The sequence below is a fragment of the Cuculus canorus genome, chromosome 10, assembly GCF_017976375.1.
Source record: "Cuculus canorus isolate bCucCan1 chromosome 10, bCucCan1.pri, whole genome shotgun sequence".
Classification (NCBI taxonomy): domain Eukaryota; kingdom Metazoa; phylum Chordata; class Aves; order Cuculiformes; family Cuculidae; genus Cuculus; species Cuculus canorus.
In genome coordinates, this window is record NC_071410.1 from 15,920,333 (window position 1) to 15,946,758 (window position 26,426).

At 36.4% G+C, this 26,426-nt stretch overlaps 1 protein-coding gene across 4 annotated transcripts in view; it reads left to right on the top strand.

The window, feature by feature from the left end:
• Positions 1–26,426, top strand: part of STAG2 (stromal antigen 2) — an 80,613-nt gene that overhangs the window by 37,226 nt on the left and 16,961 nt on the right. For all 4 annotated transcript variants that reach the window (XM_054076067.1, XM_054076064.1, XM_054076066.1 and 1 more), the window contains exons 2-22: positions 2,789–2,936; positions 4,989–5,067; positions 6,168–6,329; positions 8,847–8,943; positions 10,229–10,305; positions 11,341–11,545; positions 12,769–12,920; positions 14,887–14,960; positions 15,074–15,197; positions 16,344–16,442; positions 16,539–16,618; positions 17,142–17,249; positions 18,074–18,185; positions 18,757–18,874; positions 19,559–19,662; positions 20,460–20,552; positions 20,748–20,837; positions 22,072–22,275; positions 23,779–23,849; positions 24,260–24,347; positions 24,451–24,531. In XM_054076067.1, coding sequence (XP_053932042.1) covers positions 2,893–2,936; positions 4,989–5,067; positions 6,168–6,329; positions 8,847–8,943; positions 10,229–10,305; positions 11,341–11,545; positions 12,769–12,920; positions 14,887–14,960; positions 15,074–15,197; positions 16,344–16,442; positions 16,539–16,618; positions 17,142–17,249; positions 18,074–18,185; positions 18,757–18,874; positions 19,559–19,662; positions 20,460–20,552; positions 20,748–20,837; positions 22,072–22,275; positions 23,779–23,849; positions 24,260–24,347; positions 24,451–24,531 — 2,262 coding nt within the window. In that variant the 5' untranslated portion in view covers positions 2,789–2,892. The remainder of the gene's footprint in view (positions 1–2,788; positions 2,937–4,988; positions 5,068–6,167; positions 6,330–8,846; positions 8,944–10,228; positions 10,306–11,340; positions 11,546–12,768; positions 12,921–14,886; positions 14,961–15,073; positions 15,198–16,343; positions 16,443–16,538; positions 16,619–17,141; positions 17,250–18,073; positions 18,186–18,756; positions 18,875–19,558; positions 19,663–20,459; positions 20,553–20,747; positions 20,838–22,071; positions 22,276–23,778; positions 23,850–24,259; positions 24,348–24,450; positions 24,532–26,426) is intronic.

Consider the following 26,426-nt stretch of genomic DNA (forward strand, 5'->3'; position numbering starts at 1 on the left):
TGTACTTCACAGTCTTATTTGTGTGTTTTTGCAAGGCGTTTATCTGTAGCTACTGTTTTCTGTCATACCAGTATATGGTTGAACTCATGAGGGCCGAGTTTCTTCTTCATTCAAGAAAAACATCTCTGGCTTGCCTAGAAACTCACCAGTTTACTTGAAATGTAAAACAGGAGCTTAATGGTTCAGTATCCAGCAAGAACTGGATATTTCTTTCCCATTTTATGAGGTGATTCTGACCAACAGTGCCATGTTTTCTTTTATGTTCTGTGGTTTGTACTGAGAGGAACAGTTCTTACGAGAAGTTCAAGTTGGTGTAAACTGCAGCTGGCTGCATTTGTCAGGTGGCTTGTTTGACTTGTTTGATGTAAATAGTATCTTCCTTAATTGTTTGCCTGTCCCTTTTCAGAGTTTTGTTACTAATTTTTTTCTTAAAAACATTTCTGATTGTAAGAATTTTATTGCTTATGTTTGCAAAATTTGATAGGACAATAGATTTGCTTTTCATAAAGGGAGCTAAAATATGTTAATTCTGTGAACAAGTGGTCAGCTTAGCACTTTAAAATTTTATGGAAAAGTTAATTTTAGTATTGTAAGTAGGTTGTATTAATGAGCCATAATATGGTATTTGCATGTCAGTATCCCGATCCTCACTTTAGTAGATTTGTTGCTTCTCAGCATTGAAAAATGTAAGCTAGAAAAAAGTGAAATAACGTGTTGAGAGACAGGCTGAACTTGAAACTGAGCAGTGCAGTGCAGGTTTTGAAGTTTGCATCTTTGCTTTGCACTGAGACTGAATCACAAGGATGGCCTCCAAAAGAACTTTTGTAGCTGGATCCCTTTCTTTTTTTATTTCTTTTAATTTTTTCTCCTGTGTTCCTTCCCCTGTCCCGTGCCCAGATGCTAGAGCAGGTGCTGGCCTGATGACCAAGGCATTGAAGTGCACTATGGTTCTTTCCAAGCTGAAGTTGCTGACAAGAATCAGAGCAAATCTTGTATATATGAATGTATGTGTATACGAAGTATTTGTAATCCATAGAGTTGGGCATTTTGATGCATCACCAACTGAACATATAGTTTTACAGACAGCCGGGATGGTATAATAGCTCCTTGCCACCAAAGAAGGGACTTTTCCCTCTCGTGCTCATGGCTCCACAGTCTTGTGTCTCCCAGGCATTGGCTCTGGATACCTGCTGTTCAACCAGTTTAGCTTGATAATCCAGGGAAAAAAAATCTTGAGGTATATTTTGCCCATTTTATTGGGGAATTTAATCAGGTGATACTGAATGGCAGAGGCAGCAAAGATAAATGTCTGGGACAGGGGTGTTAACCCTGCCTGTGAGTGATGGTTTGCTAAAGAGAGTGTATAAATGGAGCAGAAGAGGAGACACGCTTTTTATGTGTCCATGTGGTTTTGGAGAAGAGCGGAATGGGGTGACAAAGCAGTGATGTTTTTGAAGCTTTGTATCTTCTGCTGTGTTTGGGATGGAACATGCTTGAGCATTTACAGACCGTCTTGAGATTCACCTGTCTGTCTTGGACCTCGCCTCTTTTTGCCTTTATTTCTTTCCATTCTGGTTCTCTGCTTTTATGTAATTGTGTGAAATGTGAAGAAAGAGAACATAGTAAGTTCAGGGTTTATGCTTTCCCTCAGCTCTCTGAATTCTGGAAGCTACAGTGGCCCCTAGCATTCAGAATAAGCACTTGCAGGAAAAAAAAAGTCCAGCCTCTGTCTACATGCTCGATTGAAATGCAGTCTCTGAAGTACGGCTACCAGACATTGAGCAACGTGTGCTTAGCATGCCAAAATTAAATCTTTCCCTTAAATACCTAATCATTGCACTAAGCTGTAGAGTCAGCAGACTTCGACTCTCAAGGTTTTTTTTCCTTGCTGTTCTATCTTTAAAACACCTGAACATCATGCTTCCCTAACTCAACTGTGTAAAAGTTAGCCTGGGGCAGTTGGCATAGAAAACTTCAGCCTGCATAGTTAAATATTGCATTTGAAGTACCCAGTGAGTTTTTCCCCCTTAAACACAAGAAAATTAGATAAATAACAAAGGTTATGAATAGGTGGCAATAAGTTGAAAAGCAAGCATTTAACAGTCTTGATTAAATGCTATGTTTTTTTCTAATGTTTTTCTTCATGACGTAGTATTATCTTCCTTGATGTTCTTAGAGTCTTGTCAAATGCTTTAAACGTTATAAATGTTGTAAACTGGTCCTATCAGCTCTTTAAGACAGGAAGTTGTGAAACAGGTGGTTATAAGAACTTGTTATAAGAGCTTATCTTTATGGAAAATTCATGGAACTTCATAAATCAGAGATACAAAGGCTATATATATAATATCCTTAAATGTACACATACTGTGCTTTAAATTTAACATATATTGGGTTTTGGTTTGGTTAAAGAGAAATATCCTGGGGCTGGGAAACCTGGGCTCTGCAGTACATGGTGTTACAGGTCAAACTTAAATCTAGTATATATTTAGAAATATAAACTTCTTACTTGCAAGATGTTAATGAGAACCATTCAAGTTTGCTCATCCTATTCAAAAAGTTTTTTTGCCAAACACTTTTTTTTTTTTTTTTTTTTTTACTGTGATGCTTTTAAGATTTGTTGCAGTACTTTGTAGTAAGATCACTGAGGGAGTCAAAAATATAAAATCTTTAAATAGGAAAAGGTTTGATTGGAAATAGGGCAGCGTAATCTGATGTTTTGTTTCCAACTTTCTTATCCCTTCATGTGTTGAAAAATTTTCACTATATTTATTAATTTCTTTTATTGTAGAAGTTGTCCACTGCGAAGGAAGAAACAATAGTAAGCGTGTACGACTTCTGACCAGTTTTTAAACATCTTTCTAATCCAGTGGTGTTCCAGAAGATGATAAAGAAATGATAGCAGCTCCAGAAATACCAACTGATTTTACTCTCCTTCAGTAAGTGTTTTAAAAATTTCTAGTTTCATTTTTTAAATGTGCTGACTCTTCTCAGTGTTAATATGTATGGTTGGTTTTCTTTTGGAAACAAGGAAGCTAATCTAGAATGGGATAGAGTTCTAGATTTTTTTTCCTGTTGAGATGTTGATGCAGCATTGACTTCCTTGGATATTGAAAGCATTGATTCTGGAATATTGAGCATTAATTAAAATAAGTATTTTAGAAATGATTAATTATTTTAAATAAATTTTTAAACTTTGCTAGTAGGAAACCATTGTGACAGACACTTGTTTGTTTGTTATGTATTTCTCGTGATTTTGTTTTCCAAGTAAGGAACTTCTTTATTAGGAATGCCAATAGAAGTTTCCTTCATTAAAGCGTCTTTACAGAGAGAGAGAGGAAGTAATTGAGGTGTTTGCCCTTAATAACTGTGGCAGGACACCTAGTATTTAAAACGCCTAATTCCAGATGCTTTAGTTAAAGCCAAAATCTTAGCATCGCTCAGGCATCATCTGCTACTTTTATTAGCTCACTAGTCTTCCCACAGTTGTTAAGAAACAGAGATTTTTATATCCAAGACTTAAAATTGGGTATAGATTACATTTTGGGTAGAGCAATAGAACTGTTTGTTTTAAGGGGACCAACAGAATCCGGTTCCCCACTTTCTAGTTGCCAAGAAATTGGCATGCATCCATTTTGACAGTGTTGAAATCAATTAAATTGGTATAAAAATCTAAAATCAGACAGATTTGTGTCAATGAGGTTGGTTTTATGGGTTTACTTCCTTTAATGAGATGTAGAGGTAAATTGGAAGATGGTTTAATAGGAAGTGCTGTTTTTACACCTGTTTCTAATGCTTTTTTACTCTGTTGGGACAGTTCATTGCTTAGAGATATGTTTAGAATTTGTGTTCTATTTTTTTCTGTGAAAATAAGAAAACTTAAGAAGTTTTGAAGAAGAAATAGTTCTCACCTTTTTCTTTCTTTCTCCTTGACCATGCCCCAGGTTGGAGACTTCTTCAGTCCACATCACAGTACACAGCCAACAAAACCAGAAATTGCAAAATGCATGTTAGAGGGCAGAAAGCTCCTGTCAGACACTTGCAGCACTGAGAGACCTTACATTTCTGGATTACTGTAAAATGTTGTTAAAAAATTGATAGGAATGGGTTTTCTCATGCCCCTGCCTATCTTTGTGATTGCCTTGTTGATTGAGTCAGGCGGTGTGTATCAGGAATTTGTGATAGCAGCTGGAATTCATCATACTGCATTGCATGTATGTGTTAAGATCTGGTAGCATCATTTAAGTGTATTCTACACGAAATGTAGAAATAGAGAACGCTTAGCTTATGCATTCTCTAGTAATAATTCTCGTGATTTCACATGCCACCCCTGCTCCAGTCAGTGTTGGCAGTAAGGGATTTGTATATCAATGCAGTGTGTTTTAATGATGTAAGGAAATAAACAAGTGAGAAAGTTCATGTGTTGCTTAACATCTTTTTATCTTCTGAGCATAAACAAAACTACATGCTATCTTCTGGATGAAGAAGTCTCATCTGAACTTTATTCTGTACCTTTTAACATGTGTGTACCTCTTCACTGTTTACTTAGTTTCTAATAGCATGAAGAGATCTACCAAGATGCTTTGGTTATGAGGGAATGTGTGGTTTCTTTTTTTGCTGTTGGGTTTTTCCTCTCTCTTTTATCTTGTTTTAAGTATTAGTGGCAGATAGTTATAGTGCTCTCTGCTTTTTGAGATGGTGTGGTATTTGTCACATGCCAAAAGCAAGGTTCCCAGCCTGTTGCTATTTTCTACCCACCTTCACATCTTCTAACCTTCTTCGCAGGTAAATTGTTTGGAGAAGGCAGGGTAGGGTTTGAGTGTGAGGATATGCTTTAACCTGTTCCTCGACGGTAGACTTGGACAAAAGAAAAAAGCAGTTTTGCTATTAGAATTGACTTACTGGGCTGTGAGCATAATGTGACTTCATGTAGTGCATTTAAGAATGTTTCTGATGAAATGTGTAAATGAATTGTCATTTTATCCTTGCAGGGAGTCTGAAACACACTTCTCTTCTGATACAGACTTTGAGGATATTGAAGGAAAAAACCAAAAACAAGGCAAAGGAAAAGTATGTTCAGTTTTTAGTGATACTGAAACACTTCTACAGTTACCAATTGAAGAGTTCAGCACTTGCTTTGAAGCTGAGTGAGCTAGGAATCTTTTCTGAAAACGCGAGTGTTCTGTGAAGAGTTCCTATTTGTATTTGCATTGAAATGCTTCATCTTGAGTATTTGCAAGAAATTTCTTTAGTGCTATGAAGGCATAATGGGAGGTGTGGGAGAAAAAGATTAGCTTTGATTTGATTAGTCTCTTTGCACGTGTTCCATCCTACACAAATTTGGTGCTCATACAGCCTCTTTTGGTTAGTTTCATTAGTCTTGTAGTTTGATAAGTGAACAGAAACCACTGAGTCAATTAAAAGGGGTGTTTTTATAGGTTGCAGACAGTAGGTTATACTCCCTCAGTAGGGGGGTCTGACCCAATGAACGGTGCCCTCCCACCTGGGTGGCTCCTGCCGTCTCTTGCTTGGCACAGCCACAAGTGGCTCCATTGCTCTGATGCAGGCAGGCTGCTGCATGCCTGCTGGCCTGGGCTGTGGCTACCTCACTGGACACCCTGTGTACCTCTGCTGCTACAAAGCACCTGGTTATTATGGGTTTTTTTACCACAGCCATTTAAATTCTGTGTAAATTTTTTTTCTTTCTGTAAGTCATACTTGATTTAGGGAATCAAATACAAAGACTCCTGTCTGCTCTTCCTCACCCCAACTTGCCAATGTATGCTCAAATTAAAAAACAAAAGGTTAATGAATTGCAGGAGAGACTTTATAATGGGACATGTTAAGGGAATTGCCATAGCTGTTTAAATAAGATATGTATAATCTATTTTGCAATTTAAACAGGAGAATAATATTTGTGTCATACATTGTCATGAGTTGTGTTTTTATTTGCCGGAAGATTTTAAATTAGTGAAGGAGGGAATGGAACCTGTGCAATTCACATTAGTCCTTGTATCCATCAGGATCAGCTATTATTCTTAACATTTGGATTTTAAGTCTGGTTCCTGAAAATAAGACCATGTATCTAGTTGTCACGGTAGGAATAGTAATTTTTTTTTCAAAATTACTACAATTAATACCTAATTGAAACTTCTCGTGTGCGATTACAGACCTGTAAAAAAGGAAAGAAAGGACCAGCAGAAAAGGGGAAAAGTGGGAACGGAGGAGGGAAACCTGGTGGTCCGAATCGGATGAATGGACATCACCAACAGAATGGTGTGGAAAACATGATGCTGTTTGAGGTGGTTAAAATGGGCAAGAGTGCTATGCAGGTAAGACTTGGGATATCTCTGTGACTTGGATGAATAAACAATTTAAATATAGCAATGTTTTCATGTATATGTATTTTAATTATAAATAAAGCCTAAAGTTAATTTTCTTTCTCCAATTTGTAATTTTTAGTTCCCGATTAAGATTTTTAAAAGCGGTTTTGCACTGTTAAGATTTGAATTTTAATGAACTGATGTTTCATTTCTAAATGTCAGGTGTGAATAATCACATATATAATGAGGAAATTCAAGCTATGATTTAAAGTGAGTTTTCAGTGTCCTGAATGAAGAAAGGTTATTTTAGATTACATGACTTTAAGTCCGTCTTGTGTGGCTGTAATTAAATACAAATGTGCTTTATGTCTATAGTTGTCATGGAACTTCAGAATCTGTGGTTTGTATGTCTTCTCAGAGCTTAGATTTTCTGAAAAGAAACAACTGCTTTTCTTCTCTCGCCCAAAGTAAAATCACTAGTTAGAATTTAAGACTACTTTTCAAGTTTCCCCTGGGTTGACTTGGCTGATGTATATTGCAACAGTCAAATGGACTGGAGTTTAGGTCAAGAGATTTTAACTTGTAAGAAGGCTCTGCATTGGGCGCTATTTCCTCTGCGTTTACTAACAAGGCTGGAGTCAGTCTAGTAAGAAATATAGCACTTCCCCCCCCCCCCCCTTAAAATTAAGCAATTAAATCAGTGAAGTGTTTGCTTGGCTGTGAACCTTCGAGTGGTGAGGGGTTAACACGTCAGCCTGTCAGCCATGAAGCTTTCCTGCTGACTCACTCATGTGACTTCTCAAAGCCTCCCAGAAAGACTATCTTTGGGGTTGGAAACCTAGAGTTTACAGCTTCTATGCTACCCGTGCAGGAAGCTGGGTCTGTATGCAGTCCTCAGGCTCCTGCATTAGAGCTGGAAACTTTGAAGCCCGAATCCCTTAGCGGAAATTCAGTTCAGACTTTTAAAAAAGAACAGACTACTTTGATGTATTTGCACGGAGAAATTGTAATACTTCCATCATTTGTGGTGTTCTGCCATATTTTGAAGTGAGTGGAAACACTGCACTTCTCTAAGTGGTGTTGTGTGTGCGCTGCGTTTTCAACCAGTTATCAGCAATTGTATCTTTGTGGTATTTTAACTCTTTAAAATTATGTACAGTCAAAATCTTCTACTTTACAAGAGCAAAAGGGATTTTGCCAGTCCTGATTACTCTGTTCAGTTGGAGAATTGATACCTGAGTAATGGAGTGAATCTTAGTCTATGTTTTTGTCAAAATTAAGGAAAAAAAGAAGTCTCAAATTATTTCAAAAGTGAAGTCCACTTCAGCACTCATTGGAAAAGGGTTTCCCTGTGGCCCTCAGCACTTGCTTACCTGAAAAGATTTTTATAATAACTTTTATTTTATTGTATTTTATTTTACATTCCCTTCCATGTCTTCTTCTAAGTTAGTATTCTCTGGCAAAAACACACAGTTCATCTGCTGAGTTTCAAGAAACTACTGTTTTGCTGGAAGTTCTTTATAAATACATTCTGAAAACAGGGCTGTCTTACTGTTTGTCCTGTTCCTATCATTATCCTATTCTTGCATAGTGTGCTTCTTTATAAGCAAAATTTGAGATGGTTCCTAGGTTATTTCTGCCCTCCCCACGGATCAGTCAAGTCAATTCTAGTTTGTAGGTTCTGCTCCTCTTGGGAAGACTCTGAGTTTCACTTAGAGTTTTGCATTGTTTTCGTCTTGCTGACTAAAGTTGTCTGTCATACTATAAACGATCTTGAAATTAGGGAAGAGGGATTTAGCTATATCTCTATTCAGAAATTGTTCTGCGTGTCTCCATGCAACATATTAAAAACCTCAAAACTGAGAGTTTGATACTGAAGTGAGTCTCTTGTGCCTTTGTTAATAAATTAATTGTATGGTGTATGCTTTTATGACTTGTGCAGAACACAATTTGTACTGTATACGTGGATGATGTAAACATAATTGCATGTAAATTCTGTTTTCTCAAAGCCATTATCACAGATTTCCTATTAATTTGCTTCCCTTTAAGGCATTTTTAGTGAAATGCCCATGTTCCTATTTGGTTTAGTGAATGCAGAGTAATTAATTTCTGTGCGCTATTGGGCACTGCTGTTAATTCTGTCACAGCTGATGTGCTTGGAGCACAGCTTATCGCAAGAGCAACATTTTTTTGAAGAGTATGGGGAGTTGTATCTGTTGTAAGTGAATACTTAATGGTATATATAGAGACAGGCTACTAGGTTGAAGGGAAGAAAAAAAGAGAAAAAACCCCCCGTTTCTGTGAAATAACCGATTACTTTTGCATTCTTCCTCAAAAGAATTTACTCTAGAACCCTTTAAGGTATTCCTGTGCTTCGTGCTTATATTTAAGTGTCAGTTTCGTACACAGAGTTCAGGTTATTTATGGAAAGAACAAGAATCACTTACTGGAAAGCAGTTAAATAGCACTCACTGTCTTCAGTTTATGAAAACTAAAAAATTACTTTGTTTCTTTGTTTCTTTTCAGTCTGTAGTGGATGACTGGATAGAGTCATACAAACATGACAGAGATATAGCACTACTTGATCTCATTAACTTCTTTATTCAGTGTTCTGGCTGCAAAGGTATGATGCTGAAATGTTTACTCATCTATTTAAATAATAGTACATTGTGATTGTCATTCTTTGCTTTTATACCACGTGTTCTATGGGACTGCTCCATCACTGCAGCTACTTTGTTATTAGGTTCTTGTAGTTAAGCTGAAGGTGGGAGCAGGAGGTTTAGATATAATATATTGCACTTAGAAACATAGATTAGTCTTTTGTATTCACATCAGAGAGAGTGCAGTACTGGTACTTAACTGTTACTTAATCTTCCTCTGCTCCTGCTGTTATTTCAGAAAACCCCCACCTCCTCCCTCCCCTATCCACACTGATAGCTTGGCTTGTTTAGTCTTGGAATTCTAGTTTGGATTTAGGTACTTAATCATTGAATCTGTTAAGTTTGTTTCATAGCCTTTGTAGAAATGTTTTATTTAAAAGATATTATGGGCGGCTTCCTGGTAGCTGGTCTACTGTAAAGATTATATTGCCATATTTTTTCTTATTTTCTGGTTTTCTTTCCTCATTTCCACGTCTTCCATTCTTTTTCTTCTCGCCTCCTTTTGAAGAGGAGAAGGCAACTTACCCTGCAGCGTCACTGCAGTAGAACAGGATGTAGTTTGTTCTGCTCAAGCGTTTCTCTGTCCTGATAAACTTCTAATGTGCATAAATCTCCAGAAAGCTAACAGCGTTCCTCAGAGGTTATCCGTGCTCTCAAGAGCAGTGACCTTTTGATTATTGTTACCAGATAAAACTAAAGAATCTTTTAATGCTTTTTCGAGGTAGTCCTTGTCATGAATTTTGCAGTAAACTTTAGAAGATTTATTTGGTTTTTATGTCACCATTCATGCTCTAACAATTTGAGGCTAAGATAAAAAGAAATTGAGTGAAATCACTGTGTTTATTGCAGTGCAGAAGGTAATAAGTAGCAATAGAACTGTTCAAAATTGTCTTATACCATTTAGAATCTAGAATCTTGAAAGGTCACTTCAGATTATTGTAGTCTTTCAGCTGATGAAGAGGTCTGGCACGAGTATCTCTGACTTCTAAATACAAGTGAATAAGTAAATTCTAGAGGTGTGTGTATATGCACACAAATACACTTGTAAAAGAAGAATAATAAAAACAGTGTATGTAAGGAAGAAAAATTATTGGTGCTATAGTAAAAATGTGTAACTTCTTAAAAAATGCATATATAATTGCAGATTATCTGACAATTGATAATTTTTAAATGGTAGCAGGAGATAAGGCATCTACTATCTACCTCTTTTGTATTAAAAGCGCTTATAATCTAATATCTAAATTGTAGGAGTTGTTACGGCGGAGATGTTCCGACATATGCAGAATTCTGAAATAATCCGAAAAATGACTGAAGAATTTGATGAGGTAATTTAATGAAGTGCTGATAATGTATTGATATAAATTTTTCTTTTAATCTCTGTTAGTCCTTTTGGATTATGTTGCTACAACTTTCTTTCAAGAGTAGGGTCGACTGTAAGAATGACAGGACTTTCATGAATGAAAATGTTGAACTTCCTTCTTTCACTGAACTTCTGAGACTAGGAGTAAAGCGCTGCTTGTGTATAACTTCATTAATGGTTTAAGAAGTCAATATCGACTTTCAGTTTTTGAATAGCAGGAACTCCCCTGTATTGTGGGGTATGTGGGATGCCTCCCCGTTCTTGCTGCCTATGTAAGGCTTTTAAGTCTTCTTTTACTTTCAAAATGGTTGCTAAATTTATTCTTGTGCATTCATTAATTACAAATCATTGGGATTTGAATTTGATTATTCTGCAGTTGAAGACTTAAGGCTTTGCCTTTTGTAGGGATTGTGACTTTCTTTTTCCTTTAAATTGTCACTTTCTTGCTCTTCCTCCTAGTGTTGGGGTAAATGACAGACATGCATTAGCTTTTTGGGTGATTTTTTGTGGGTTTAGTTTTGAGTGGCGTTCCTTTCATGCTGTGTTCCAAAAAACATAATGGTAGCTTTAAAGCTACCTCAAATTTATCCTATACAGAAATAATCCCCTTCCCAATTAAAATCCAGAAAACACTGGTAACTTTACCGGGGTAAAAATCTAATATGTTTTTCTTTAAAATGATTTTAACATTCCTTAGAACTATCTCAGTGCGTGAATATATTTGATTACTGTAAGGCAATATTGTATGAAATTTATAAGGTAGGACAGAAAGAAGAAATTAGTAGTTATTTCAGAATATCTGGTTTTGTGTGTTTTTGATGATGGGTTTTGTAGATTGTCTCTGCATGTAACAAGCCTGAGCTGCAAAGTAGTTGCCTATTTGTGGAATCCGAAGTTTTGGCTTTAAAGTTGTACCCATCTTTTTTAAATCTTTACTTAATAGAATAACTTTAGAGATGTTTGAAAGAGTTTCCTGTTACCCTTTTTCTTTTTTTAATAGGATAGTGGAGATTATCCACTAACTATGGCTGGTCCCCAGTGGAAGAAGTTCAAATCCAGTTTTTGTGAGTTCATTGGAGTACTCGTCCGACAGTGTCAATATAGCATCATCTATGATGAATATATGATGGATACTGTCATTTCACTGCTTACGGGGTTGTCAGACTCACAAGTCAGAGCATTTCGGCACACTAGCACTCTGGCAGGTCAGTGAATTATATTTATCTGTGTATTGCTTCCATGTTAACGTTTTGTGTTGCACAGGAAAGAATTGTTCGACTTCAGTTTGTTGATGTTCAATATTCAGTGTGTATTTCATTGTGTGATACAGTTTTCATTCAATGCAACTTGTTTTGGTACAGCTTCCTTGTCTTTATTGGTGTTTCATTACTGAAAAACAGACTGTTATTTAAAAGCATTCTTTACCAGCTGTCTAGTACTTCTTTTTTTGTTAGCTTTGAGTCTAATAGAAAAAGTTAAACAGAAGGAAACTTTTCAATTGATTCTACAAGTTTGTCTTCCATTATAATAAGGCTTTAGGTATCTTTTTATCCTCAAATGCAGTTGAACCTGCTTATGCTGTGCATTAAGTCAAGCAGGAGTCATATTTTAGATTGGTTGCAGTTTTTACTACAAATTTAAATTGTGCTGTATATTGAGGCCATGGCACAATGTAATTGAAAGTAACATTTCCATTAATTGCATCAGAAATAACTTTAAATAATGCTTCATCAGGGATACAGTCACAGTTACAAAAGTTCCTAAGAAAAGCAAGTACACTATTGTCCATTTCTGGGTTCTTGGGGTGGGCACATTCGCCTGCACTCTCTTGAAATGAGTTGATTCAGACATAGCAGCACACAAAACCCCCTGCCCAAGCGTGTTTTATATTTTGGTCACTTCATTGGCTTCTGTTTGGCTAATGCCTTTCTCTGCTTTGCTTTGGCAAGTAAAGGAATATTTAAAGAAAACTGCCCTTCCTAATCAAGTTGAGAGAGAAAAGAGTGGTGCTATATGGTGGCATTGTTGTTTAAGACGTTTCCTTTTGAAAGAAGAAACCTTGTGTATTTGAGGTTGAATAATTTGGTAATACCAGTCTTGTAAATCTATGTAAATCTTGCATTCCATCTTCATGGTTGCGGGGAAGCACACCCTATATCTCAATTCAACAATAATAGTTATTGTATTAAAAAATTGACAGAAAGAAAAGAAGAAGTGGTGAGTGCTTTATCTATTGTGTTGATAAGCAGTGATGCAGGACTTAGTAAAACATTGCTCAGGTCCTGAAGTTTGCATATCAAGAAACTTACAGTGATTATGTTGTCATAAGAAAAAAGACAGAAGAGGTCGACAGGAGGACATATCAGTATTTTTATCTGTTTTCATAGATCAGGTAACCTTTTAAATAATTTCTCTCACTTCTTTGTAGCCATGAAGCTGATGACTGCTTTAGTGAATGTGGCATTAAATCTAAGTATTAACATGGACAATACACAACGGCAGTATGAAGCAGAACGAAATAAAATAATTGGGAAACGAGCTAATGATCGGCTGGAACTCTTACTACAGAAAAGAAAGGAGGTTTGTGCAACTGTCTGTAGCTGGTGTGCATAGGAGGAGTCTTGAAAAATGTTCTGTAATTTTTTTTTAGTTTGTAAAGGTAATTGGTAGCCTGTTTCATTCTTTTAAGTGCTAATGTTTAATGTTTGAAAAAAATTGGTTACTTTGAAAGGTACTTTATACCATCTGTTTTTCTGTAAAAAGAGAGAAGAGCAGACTCCTAGAAAAAATTTCAGATAGTGCCATCATAGTAAAGTTAGCAAAGGAGACTTCAATCAGTAATGAATTATTTTTTCTTGTATTCCCTGACTAGTTTCCTAAACTGAGCTAAATTATGTAACAAAAATTACCATACATTGTCTGGTTTTTGGCTTCTAGAGAATAACCCAATGATCTTGGGGCAAATACTGCTTTTATGAAGTCAGTACTGATCTCCAGAGAAAGTGTGTTTAAAGGCTTTAGATAAGGCTTTTTCTTCTACAGAAAACACTATCAAAAATAAAATGCAATTACTTGTATTTTCTTTCTTTCTGTGTAAAAGGGACTTGCTGATTCACTGCTGACAGCAGTGTCTTGTTGAAAGCCCTAATTCATTCAGATTTAAGGGTTTGTTGGGTTTTTTTTTTGTTTTTTTTTGTTTGGTTGTTTTTTTTTTGAGGGGAACTAGTGTTTTGTTTTGGGTTTTGTTTGTTTAGTTTAGACATTAGAAATAACCTTCTAGTGAGAGAAGGAAACATCTCACCTTTGCTCTTCAGCTTTTGTGTAACAGCCTGTTAATGTTTTTACTTTCTTGACAATTCAGATAAATTAACTTTGTCCCCTGTTCATCTCACAAAGATCTTGAGGTTCGAGTTTCCCTCTTCCTATTTCAGAGGTCACTGTGAGCAAGTGTTAGATTTAGGCCCAGACCATGTTTAATACTTTGCTTTATTAGTCTTTTTCTCCTGCTGCTTAGTTTTTTTCTTCCAACTGTAGGTTTTCCTTTCTCCCACAAATTCCTAAATCTTATGATACTATGGAAACTGTTCTTGCTGGTTTTCTGAACTTCTGTACGGGAGGTCCTTTTAGCTTTTGTATCCATACCCCTGCACTGCACACTACCTCCCCTGCAATCTGGTATGTCTCTTGACGGCTTCTGTAGGGGGAAGGATGAGTCCTTGACTATTAATCATTCAGTTGTCTCAATTTGTCCTACCTTTAAAGTTCAAAATGCAAAAAGAATGTACTTTGCTGACAATATTTAGTTGTTTTCAAATCTTTTAACTGACTTCCTTGCGCTTTCAAAACAAAAACAGTGTTTAAAACACTGCAGGTATCACTGTGCAACTCATTTTCATGCCTTGCTCTTGTGTTGTTACTCTGAGACTGGATTTGTTTCCTCTGTTATTTTTCAGCTCCATATTCTTAAATTAACATTTCCTGTAATACCTTACTCAGTTTGTTGCATTTTTTTCCTCTGTAAGTAATTGATGAGGAGGGAGGAGGTATTCAAAACAGTTTATGCTACTCATGTAGGCGTGAAGTTCATCATCTGTATCTTGCCTGTTGAGATTACAAATCCTTTAGTGTATGGAAGAACCTCCTTGTAATGGAATTCACACAATTTCAGTATTGTTCTAGTAATATGTTCATAAAAACATAGTAAATGTATTAAAAATCAGGCTGAATATTGGGCTGAAAAAGTTACTGGAAAATTAAATCAAGTTCTCTTAAAATACTTTAAGAAGGAGCTTGCAGAAACCTAAGATGTCTTTTACAGCTGAAGAACAGTTTTCCAGTGGTCAGAATTACTGAAATTTTTATGCAGTTGTCTGTTCCAGTTCCATTAATAATAGCATATAGTACTGTGAAACTGATTTGTGAATATTTCAGGAAAGGATTTAGTGGCCACACCTGCGAAAGTTAACCTAATTTAGTTTGTGTAGTGTCAGCACCATCTGATCTGACTGTAGAAATGCAGCTCACTGTTTATGTACTCTTCTTTCAGCTTCAGGAAAATCAGGATGAGATAGAAAACATGATGAACGCAATATTTAAAGGTGTTTTTGTGCATAGATACCGGTAAGTTTCTCTTAGTAAGTAATTTGTAGTTTCATTGATTTATTTTGGAAGCTGATGACAAGCTATTTCTAATTATTCATCTGGTTAATCCTGTTGCCCTCTTCTCTCTGCAGGGATGCAATTGCTGAAATAAGAGCTATCTGTATTGAAGAGATTGGAATATGGATGAAGATGTACAGTGATGCTTTTCTCAATGACAGCTACTTAAAATATGTAGGGTGGACTATGCATGATAAGGTAGGCTGCATTGGGGAAAAAGAACCGCATAACTTTACGTTTCAGCTGTTGATTTGTCAGGCTAAGTTTTCTTAACTGTTTTCATCAGTCACTGCTTTTCTTAACACTCAAACATTGGCATTTCAACATATATATATATATATATATATATAAAAAATAGACTTGAATATTTTGAATGGTTTTAAACAGTATATATAGGTTCTGAAGGAAATGTTATTTGTAATAAAATGGCTTTTTCTGTATATTTATTGTTGATACAGCCTACTACTTTATATTACTTAACTATATAAAATTATTGGCATGGAATAATCCAGTCATATAGCCTACCGATATCTCTGTTTTACTAAGTTAATAAACTTTTTAGCATTCTCAGCTAGCTGTAAAAGGCATGGGAAAAGTCCTCTTTTTAGCTCATGAGTGTCTCAAGCTGCTACCAACTGCCAGCTAGAGGTTATTCTCTACTTAGAGTGGTCAACAGATACAGCTTACAAATACTCCTTGATTCATTGTTGAGTAAGCACATTGTCTCAGTTATTGTGCTGGAGGCTTCAAGCTACTGAATATGAAATGAAACAGATGAGGAATGCTCACTCATGATATGATGTTCTTGGGTTTAGTATCAAAAATCAGTAACCTCTGGCAGTGGGGTGGTAAGCAGCTGCTAGTTGTCCGAGGCTATTGCAAAGTACTTCTGTATCTATACCTTAAACGGTGTTCTCTGCTAATGTAAATCTGGTACTTCAGGAGTACTGTTTCTCTCCGTAACTACTTGGTAATTCTGATCTAGCAAGAGGTGGTGGCTAATGATACAGACGTTGTCAGTTCTAATTTAAGTGAAAGGAAATGCTTGGAATCCTACTTAGAAGTATCTTGAGCATTAGAGTACATCTTTAGGTCAAAGTACACTTATTTTCATTCTTTACAGACATTATAACTGTAGTTAGACATTGGTGGGGTTGGGTTTGGTTTTTTCCTTCATTTGGTTATTACAAACAAGGGCATGTTCTTATGTCATTAATAAGATTATTCATAGTATATCTTGACAAGATTTAATCTTTGTCTTTGAATTTAGACTGCAGTATATGATTTGAAGATCACATCTGTTCCTATACTTGACTTTTAATCCAGTTCTTAATTTTATTTTAGCAAGGGGAAGTGAGACTCAAATGCCTAACTGCTTTGCAAGGGCTTTACTATAATAAAGAGCTTAATTCCAAATTGGAACTCTTCACCAGTCGGTTCAAGGTTAGTGTAACTTCGTATTTTTAGGTACATATGAATATTTTTGAAGTTGTATTACACTTCTTTCCTCTTTGAAAATACTTTCTTTTGTGTTCTTAGGATAGAATTGTGTCTATGACTCTTGACAAAGAATATGATGTTGCAGTCCAAGCAATAAAATTACTCACTCTTGTTTTACAGTAAGTACGTGTGTATCTCCATATCTGACCTACAACAAATATTAAAACTTAAAAGTATTTCTCATGTCTGTGGGCGAGGACAGCAGCTTGACAGAATTCAGATAATCCAAAGTCTAGAGAAATGTCTCTGCATCTTACACTTGAAAAAATTGTAATTTCAAAAACAATCTGGCTAGATGGAACAGTGCTGTTACTTATTTACCACAGTTAAGTGTGTGTCAAGGCTAGAAACTTAGTATTCAGCCTCCCTGATTTCTGGCTGTCATGGAATATTTGAAGTGAAGAAATATGGGATGTCTTGAACATCACACAGTAGTTGAACTTTAGACCATAACCTTCTAACAAACGTTCCTGCTTCAGCACTAATTTTTATTTAGGCTTTGGGACTAAGCTATCTTGTTTGGGGTTTTAGGGTGATATTGTAAGGAAAAGGTTTACATTCTTCATTTTCATCTCCCTCATTAGAGTTCGTGGTCTTCTTGACTCAGCATTTTTCTTTCCTTCCTCCTGTCCCCACCCCTAGGAGTAGTGAAGAAGTTTTGACTGCAGAAGACTGTGAAAATGTCTACCATCTGGTTTATTCAGCTCATCGGCCAGTAGCAGTTGCGGCAGGGGAGTTCCTGTATAAAAAGTAAGATGGAGAAATTATGGTTAACTTCTTGCTCCTGTAGATCTTACTGTGCATTAATACTGTGATTCTCATTATTTTTAATTAAGAAAAACTGAATAATGAAGTAGCCTTAAGAAATAACTTGCATAGAAAGTAACACCACTGCGCTTTTTGAACTGTTGTAGTTTTTCTGAGTGGAAAATAGAAAGTAATTTCAAAGGCTGTGCTTTAAAAGCTACAGGGAGTATAATACAAATGTCCTTCTTATCGTCTTTGCTGTCCTTCGTGTGCTCTGTGAAACGTTAAAATACATATGTAGTTTGGTACCTAAAAGTTGTGCTTGCATCATAATGAGTATTTTCCCATTGATAGTTCCTCCGTCCTGCTAAAGTCGGCTCATATGACTGTTTCATGAAGCATTTTTATGCTTTTGAGGAAAGGAAGAGAAAAAAGAGAGATTCAACACATCTGTCAGCTGTGTAGGGAAACAAAATGGTTTCCATCTAATACTTTTCAAACCTTCCAGTATTTCTTTCTGCTTTAAAGTCTTGCGTGGGGAGGGTCAGAAATGTAGTTTGCTACAGAGGAGCACGAGACCTGAAGCACCTGCAATTATCAGTGATTTTTGTGATAGTGTGTTCTACTACAAACAGTCAGTGAAATAGAAACTCAGCATATATAAAATTGTTCAAATGATACTTGTCCCATGTTACTTCCTTTCAAAATAGAATGTGGAGCCAGGCAGCGTGGTATTAAGTACGTGTCTGTAAAAAGCATCATCTTGATGTGACAGTGGCAAAGGCCATGAAGAAGAAATTTATGCTGAAGTAATTATTTTTCTTTAGGCTTTTCAGCCGCAGAGATCCTGAAGATGATGGAATACTCAAAAGGAGGGGAAGACAAAGTCCGAATGCTAATCTTGTGAAAACATTAGTGTTTTTCTTTTTGGAAAGTGAAGTAAGTTGAGTTTCAGGGATATGCATGGTTTTGTGCTGTGTGGTTTGCTTTTCCCCACTTAGTGGTTAATAATGATGGATCTGTCCTGGTTTTCCTATTATTTGAGCAACTTGGGGATCAAAAGCCTATTTTATGTAGCTGTGTTTATTTAAAGGATCTGCCTAGTACACAGTGTTGAGACAGGCTGTGGTCTCTACTCTGACAAATATTCTTCCATCGTTCTTCAGCCTAATGTATAGATGGAAAGAAATTGTAATTTAGGAGATTTGTCAGGGGGGAGGTGGGAGTGAGGGGAGAGAACTGCAAACAAAGAACCTCACAACCCCACCCCACCCCCATCCACCAAGTTCTGACAGATCTTGTGGCACTGCCCTTTGTAGCAGTTGGTCTGGATTCATCTTTTTAAGTTACTTGGGAAGTGAGGCTTTTGTTGAACCAAAGAGCCTGAGCGAAATTTTCTGTGTTATTTTTTTGCCACAGGCAGGAGGCAGGAGAGAAAAATACCCTGTATTATAGTAAACTCTGTAATGAACTCTATTGCTGATAAAGACTTAATCTGTTCTCATTTTAGTTGCATGAACATGCTGCTTATCTTGTGGACAGCATGTGGGACTGTGCAACAGACCTCTTGAAGGACTGGGAATGTATGAACAGTCTTCTATTGGAGGAGCCTCTCAATGGAGAAGAACGTAAGACAGTTTTGCAGTTCTTTCTTCATATTGCTATATTGCATTTATGACTCCCCAGGTATTCTCTATTTTTACATGAGTACAATACATCACTAATACTAATTGCAAAACATGAGGAAGAGTTCAAAGAGATCACTTCTGGTATGGAAGTGAGGCACAACAATGGTGGGAAGAAAAGAGACAGAATAAGCATGCAGTGTTCAGTTTGCTTTAATGTTCCATAAGCTCAGACTGCACTTCTGACATTAGAGAAACTAAGTTGCTTTTGAAACTGTTTCATTTATTGGGTGTTAAAATGACCCTGTAGAAGACCAGCATTATTTCTTTAATGGCAGTAAAACCAAACCAATACACTGGCATAATTCTGTAAATGGACCTAGGAGATGGACCTCTGAAAAATGAAGAGGAACAAAGTTTATTATAAACCCTGGTGTTTGTTTTGTCCTGTCCTGTGACTCATCCAGTGATATTCCCTGTATTTTAAATATTTTCTTGTGTTGTTTTATAAGGTGCTTATCGTCTCTGTCCCTTGTGCTACCCTCACCCCTAGAAATGAGCTATTGGCCTAAATGCCTTCCTTTATTTCTTTAAAAGAGCTGAACACACATTTTGATCCTTAGATACTAATACTTGTGGAAAGTGAAAAATCAAGCTGTGTATTAACATCTGTTTCTTGAATTTCAGCTTTAACAGATAGACAGGAAAGCGCACTGATTGAAATAATGCTTTGTACAATTCGTCAAGCAGCTGAATGTCATCCTCCTGTGGGAAGAGGAACCGGGAAAAGGGTAGGAAGCAAAAAGCTACTTGTCTAGAGATGTGGGAATGGCTACTTGTCTAGAGATGGACAGTGTGGGAAGAAGGAAAAGACTGTAGGCTGTTGCTGCTGAAGGTGCTGGATTCATAAATTCAGCTTTGGTCTCCACAGCATCCAGTATCTGACTACCCTGGCTAGTTCACTTTTCCTGCATTGTGCTTAGTACTGTTTGGATGACTGTATTTGTTTTTACTATTAAAACAGGAAATTGATTTTAAAAGAATTGTGGGTTGGAAATGAGAACAAAAATCAGTATTTAGGAAACTTTAAAATATTTTCAATTTGAAGGAGTGAAATTGGGGGCGTATACCTCATAGTGTCTTTGGAAGGAGGACAGTGCACCAATTAACTTTGATTACATAGAGTTTAGGCAGCCCTCCTGTATTGAGGCATTAAGCAGATTGAATACTTATATGAAGTTCAGATTGACGTATGAATTGAGTAAATATCTTTAAAATGGTAAGCTGAAAGGTTTGCTGTTCTTTTGTTGTCAAGGAAAAATTTGGATCATGATACTTTGTCTTACAGAAGCAAACCTTTTGTTCTAGATTGGCAACTTCTGTTTTCAAGATAATCTCAACAGTATTAAGTTTAACTTTGAATTGCATTTTTTGAGTGCTGAATATTTTCAGTAGGCCTTTTTTTTTAACTTTGATATTTCACAGTGTTATTAGAAGGTCTGTGTACCTAATTGTCATTTTATTAAAGACAGGGAAACTTTACACTGGAAGTTTTATTTGTAAAATCCTCACAATACCAATGTTTTAGGTGCTGACAGCAAAGGAGAAGAAAACTCAGTTGGATGACAGGACAAAAATTACTGAACTTTTTGCAGTGGCGCTTCCTCAGTTGCTAGCAAAGGTAGTTTTAATTGCACTTAATTAAAACTAATGGACAACAAGTATAGTGTCTGTAATTGACTGTATGGCATGCACAAGTCTTCATTTTTTCTTATTACTCTTTATTAATAATATTAATATTAATAATGTGATTTGATAATGAATTGTGTTGTCCAAGACTTTTTCATTAAAACTTTTTTCCTTGTCTATTTTACAGTATTCTGTAGATGCAGAAAAAGTCACCAACTTACTGCAGTTGCCACAGTACTTCGATTTGGAAATCTATACAACAGGGCGATTAGAAAAGGTAAAGTAACAATCAAAAGCACTTGACACAAAAGGAGAAAACACAAAATTTGCACTTAGTCACTGGAGTTTTAGTCACCATTGTAGGTGCCGGTCTTTGTGTAAGACTTAGTTTATTGTAACCCTAATTGAGAATGAGACCTCGACTTTAGAGCCATGACTGGCTGCTGTTCTTAGATGTACAGAAGTTTGAGTTTTTTAAGGCGTGTCTGCTGAGTTTTAACAGTGTCTTGCCAGTTAGATAAACTTCATTTGAGAGTATTTATTGTTGGGTTGTGGTCATGTTTGGAGGTGTGCTGCCTGAGAGATAAAGATTGTAGAAATAGCTTGGTAATTTTTCTGTTCACTAAAACTAATAAACCACCATGCTCATTGCATGAGATGCAGTATGAGATGAGAAATTGTGTAGTTACTGCTCTTATTTTGCCTCTTATTTTGATGAAGTTGGTGTGAGCTGCTCTCATCTCTTTTTCTCTGTCTCAGATGTGCTGTTTTGCTGTATTGTGAAGCAAGTAGATGATCATTAGGGTCAAAAAAGTAATAAAAAGTTGAGTTCACAGCTTAGCCCAGCACTGATAGGTCAGCAGTGAGCAACTCAAGTTGAGGGGAGACACATAAGAACAGCTGAAGTTGGTTTCAGTGCTGACACTTAACTGTTATGAAACTAAATCTTCACTTGGCCCAGGAAGTTGTGGCTGCCTCATCCCTGGAAGTGTTTAAGGCCAGATTGGTTGACGCCTTAGGCAGCCTGATCTAGTGGGGTGCAACCCTGCCTGTCGCAGGGGGGTTGGAATTAGATAATCATTAAGATCCCTTCCAACTCAAACCGTTCAGTGATTCTATGGTTAACTGTACAGCTTTTAAGGCTGTGTATAAATGTTTGTGTAGGTCAGAGATAAATGCTTCTGTGTTGTTCAGCAGTTGTCATTGAAAATTCAGTTGTTGGATAAAACCATACTGACAATTGCAAATTTTTTATGACATATTTTAAAATGCATTGGCTCTTTAGCCTTCGATAAGCTCTTACTTCATTTTTGCTGAGTAGGTTTTTAATTTACTGAGAAGTTTCACCGACTTTCCAGGAGTGTTTTGTGTTCTGTGTCATAGTTACGATAGTAATAACTTGAATTTCCCTTTTAAAATTAATCAAAGTTTATTAAAAGTACATAATGCACACGTGTGTGTATTTATATAAATACAGGGTTTTTTTTTTCCATGCCTAATCTTTCTTGTAGCATTTGGATGCCTTACTGCGACAAATCCGGGATATTGTGGAGAAGCACACAGACATAGATGTTTTGGAAGCCTGTTCAAAAACATACCACGCTCTCTGTAATGAGGAATTCACCATCTTTAACAGGGTTGACATTGCAAGAAGTCAGTTAATAGATGAATTGGCAGACAAGTTTAATCGACTTCTTGAAGACTTCCTGCAAGAGGTATTTTAGTGTGCAAGATCAACCTTTCCTCCCCCTGTAAATATTTCCAGTGTGTTTTTCTGACTTCCTATGCAAGTCATTGAATTAGGGATAGGAATTATACCTCTGACTTACAAAACTGTTAAGCACAGTAACAGAACAATGTCGTTGCTGTGATTATGTGTACTCAGACTGGTGTTTTGTATTAGAGATAGTGAGTTTAATTTTCATCTCCTTTTGACAAGTGTCTTTTGGGAATTGAGATAAGTTTCAGATAAACTATGAAATTACATAGACTTTTCAACTTTAGGTTTTGAAGTTCATGTTTTTGAGATACGGCATTGTAATTCCACTAGGATTCTGTTCAGACGGACTCATGTTGCTAGCCTATGTGTTGCTGTTGATAAATATTGGAATCTCTGGAAAACACTCCTCCTCCTTCCTGAATACAAGCAGATGCAGTTAATAGCTTAAAAATCACTTTGTTCCCACACTGTGCTAATCTGAAGAGTGAGAGTTTTCTGATACAGTATTTAACTTCACTCTGATGTCTTTGACATTCAGACAAAACTTGTTTCTCTTCCTCCTCGTGTGTGATAAAAATCATGGGAAGTGTCTTTTTAATGACTTCATTCTCCACACTTTCAGATACAGACTTTTTTACCAAGCTTTGCTCCTGTTAGTCTTCCTTACTGGCCTGAACGAGGACTCCACTGTAGAAACCCTAGATAGATCTGGGCTGTATAAGAAGTGCACCTAGTAATCCATTTACTTCCCTCTTTGTGAGTAAAAGAAAGAATGAGAGGTAAAGTGAAGAAATGAAATCTCAAACAGTTGGCTTGAAGGAAAGTGGCAAATACGCTGGTAGTGGTGTTGAAATTCAGTTCTTCGATAAGGTTGTGCAACTACAGACCAATAAAACACGTTGGACTTGCAGTATCTCTGATACACTGAGGAGGAGTTTCTGTGACCTTAGATAGTTTATCCTCTGTACTTAGATACGTTTTGGACCCTTCCCTTTTTTAGTCCTTTCTCCAAATACAACTTTACCAGAACTTGTGGGAAAATTGAACAAAATGTTGCTTACCTTTCTAAAGACTCTTTTGTGATTAAAGTAAGACTGGGGTACTGACCTGTCGCCCATCCGGTCCAGTATCTATTGTCTGACAGTGGCCTCTGCTGGATTCTTCAGAGAAAATTGAAGCACCTACATAATACATTGTATTCTGCCAGCTTAGACTTCTCTCTTCCCCCCCCCCCCCCTTCTCCCTCTTTCCCCCACTGCTTCTCCTTGCACTGTGAACTGTTTCTAAACATGATCCGCCACCTTCTCTCTCACACTAACTCTTCTAAAAACAAATGTGTGATAGATGAAGATGCAGTCCTCTTTTGTGGTTTTCTTTTTTTTTTCGGTGGTGATTTGGTTTTGAAGTTTAATGTTTGGGTTTGTTTTTTGATCTTAAGTTCCCTGGTTTGCTTAGCATACATTGATCTAAGTGAGATCGCTATGTGATTACTGAATAGGGGGAAGAACCTGATGAAGATGATGCTTATCAAGTCTTGTCAACACTGAAGAGAATCACTGCGTTTCACAAGTAAGCAGGCTTCTGCAAGCATCTGTCAAGGTTTGGGAGTGGGGTCTTGTCTGTTGTATTTTAATTTGGTATTTCGGCTTTTTAATCTGACTTGGAGGGCTTTTTGTATAGTGTGAATGAGAGTTGTGCAGAACGTGATGCATATTCAAGAATGTGAAGAAATATGTGCAAAACTGAAATATTGTGGAGTTTTTTTGCTTTGGTATTTTTTGTGTGAGTTTAGGGATTTTGGGGGAGGAGTTTTTGTTTGGGGTGTGTGTTGGGTTTTTTGGTTGTTTTTCTGGGGAGTGGTTTGGGTTTTTTTTTTTTTTTCATTTTTTGACCAGTTAAGACTTTAGTAGTTGTTAACATGAAATTGCAGAAATAATGTTAGTTAAATTAAAACTTTGCTTTATTTCTAATGCTTCCAGTGCTCATGACCTATCAAGATGGGACTTGTTTGGCTGCAACTACAAGTTATTGAAAACTGGCATTGAAAATGGAGACATGCCAGAACAGGTCTGTAGTTAAAATATGTTTTTTAGATGCAATATTAAATAGCTTTTGTTGCTGTCTTTTGTTGCCCTTTGTCATGTGATGCATTTTTTCCTTTTGGTTTCAGATCGTTATTCATGCACTGCAGTGCACTCATTATGTAATCCTCTGGCAGCTAGCAAAAATTACTGAAAGCAGTTCCACAAAGGTATGCCTTGTTCCAGTCGTATGAGTAAATAAATATTTGTACAGTCCTGCAGTGTCATTAAGTGGGATCTGTGATGGAATTAATTAATACTAAGAAATTGGTTTTATACTCATACCTGCCTTTAAATTTGCATTTCTAGTGAGTTCTTCAGAACTCAGTTTTAGGAGGGGGAAAAGCTTGACTTTCAAACCTAGTATTTCTCTAAATTGTTACATTTTTATTTAAATGTCAATGTTGTGTTTAATTTGACAGACTTTTAAAGTAACTGTAGTAAATAAATGCAATACCTATTAGTGTAGCACAGTATCAATGCTAAGGAAGGGTAGAATATCACTTATGAAACACAGTATAATCAGTCTTACTGCTCTTAAGAGGTGGGTTTGGATTTGTTTGCAAACTGTGAAGTATAAGTGATGAGCCAGTGAGATGTAAGTATTTGCACACCACTGTGGTATTCTTCTTGCTCAATATGTTGCAATCACTTCGCTCTTCATCAGTCTTTTAAATGTGTTGTTGAAGACATGAAAGTAAGTTAAATTTCAGACTTCCTCAGGGAATCAGAAGGCCTCTTCTTGTTCTATGTATAGTAATCCTGAAGGGCAGAGCACAGGCAAATGTCATCTTTCTAATTTCACTTCTTGAAAAATCTTGGAGGAAGGATTAAGGTTTCTTGTATCCACTGGACGGTGTTGCTTAAAGAGGGTGATTATGGGGTCTGCTGTGCTAACTGCTTAATGGCCCTTCTGTAAAGGCCACACAGTTTACAACAGAGTTAGAAAGTGCTGAAACATTTTGACGATTTTAGTGTTAAAAAAAAAAAACAAAAACCAAAAAACCCAACAAAGTTAAAATCAAACATACTTTTTCTGGAAGCCTTCCATGGTCTTGTAAGTAGGGAGCATTTTGTGCTCTGTCACCAGAAATTTGTGCTGGAATTGCACTTTATTATTGAAGTTAGTGATAACACATCCTTTATTTATGTCAGAGTTGAAATACCTAAATTATTCATTTTTTTTTTAAATGCTCTGATTGCCATACTCTAAATAATATAAGAAAAAAAAGTTAGAGGCATCAGTCATAATTTACTGAGGAGTGAACAAAGAGAACTCATTGCATTACATTAATAATTTATGATCAGTAGTTTGTAATTTGTATTTAATAAATGATCCATTATTATAATAAACTTATTTTAATGGGAGGATGTATAATTTTTTTTTTTTAATTCATCATGTTAACACTTCAATAGTCCAAGGAATAGTTGTGGCTTCACTGATTTTTAGTAATTACCATCTGAAGGTCTGCAAATGGGAACTTCTTCAACACTGGCTGACTGGCTAGTTTACCATCTAGGTTTTAATGGCTTTTAACAGTTCCAAAACCAAAATTATCAGATATAAAGTGGATGCATAGATTGTTGAGAAATACTAAAATGAATGAGAGGGTGCGGGGTCCCTGTTAGCTTAGTCTTCCAAAGGTAAACAACAATCAGTTGTTCTTAATAGCGAATAAAGATTTATCATGAGCCTGATGTCAGAAGCTGAGCTAAATACCAAAAAATTAGGTTAGAAGTTAAGATTAGCTTAGCTGTTTTGCTGTAAAATACAATTTGTAATATTTTGGACAGGAATGAAAAGAACTTGTTTGAAATGTGATCCTTATATTGAGACTGTTTTCTGCCCCTGTACAATAATATTTGGTAAATAGGAGCTTTCATAGGTTTAAATTCTGAGCAAGAACTATTTTATAATATTTAACTGCTTGACCGCTGCCGAATATACCAGATATGTACTGAAGTTCCATTGCTTTGTGCTCAGTGCCAATGGAACATAACAGCAAAGAAGTTGAAGCACAAAACTGAAGTGACAGAAGTGTGCTGTGCCTAAAGATTTTATTTT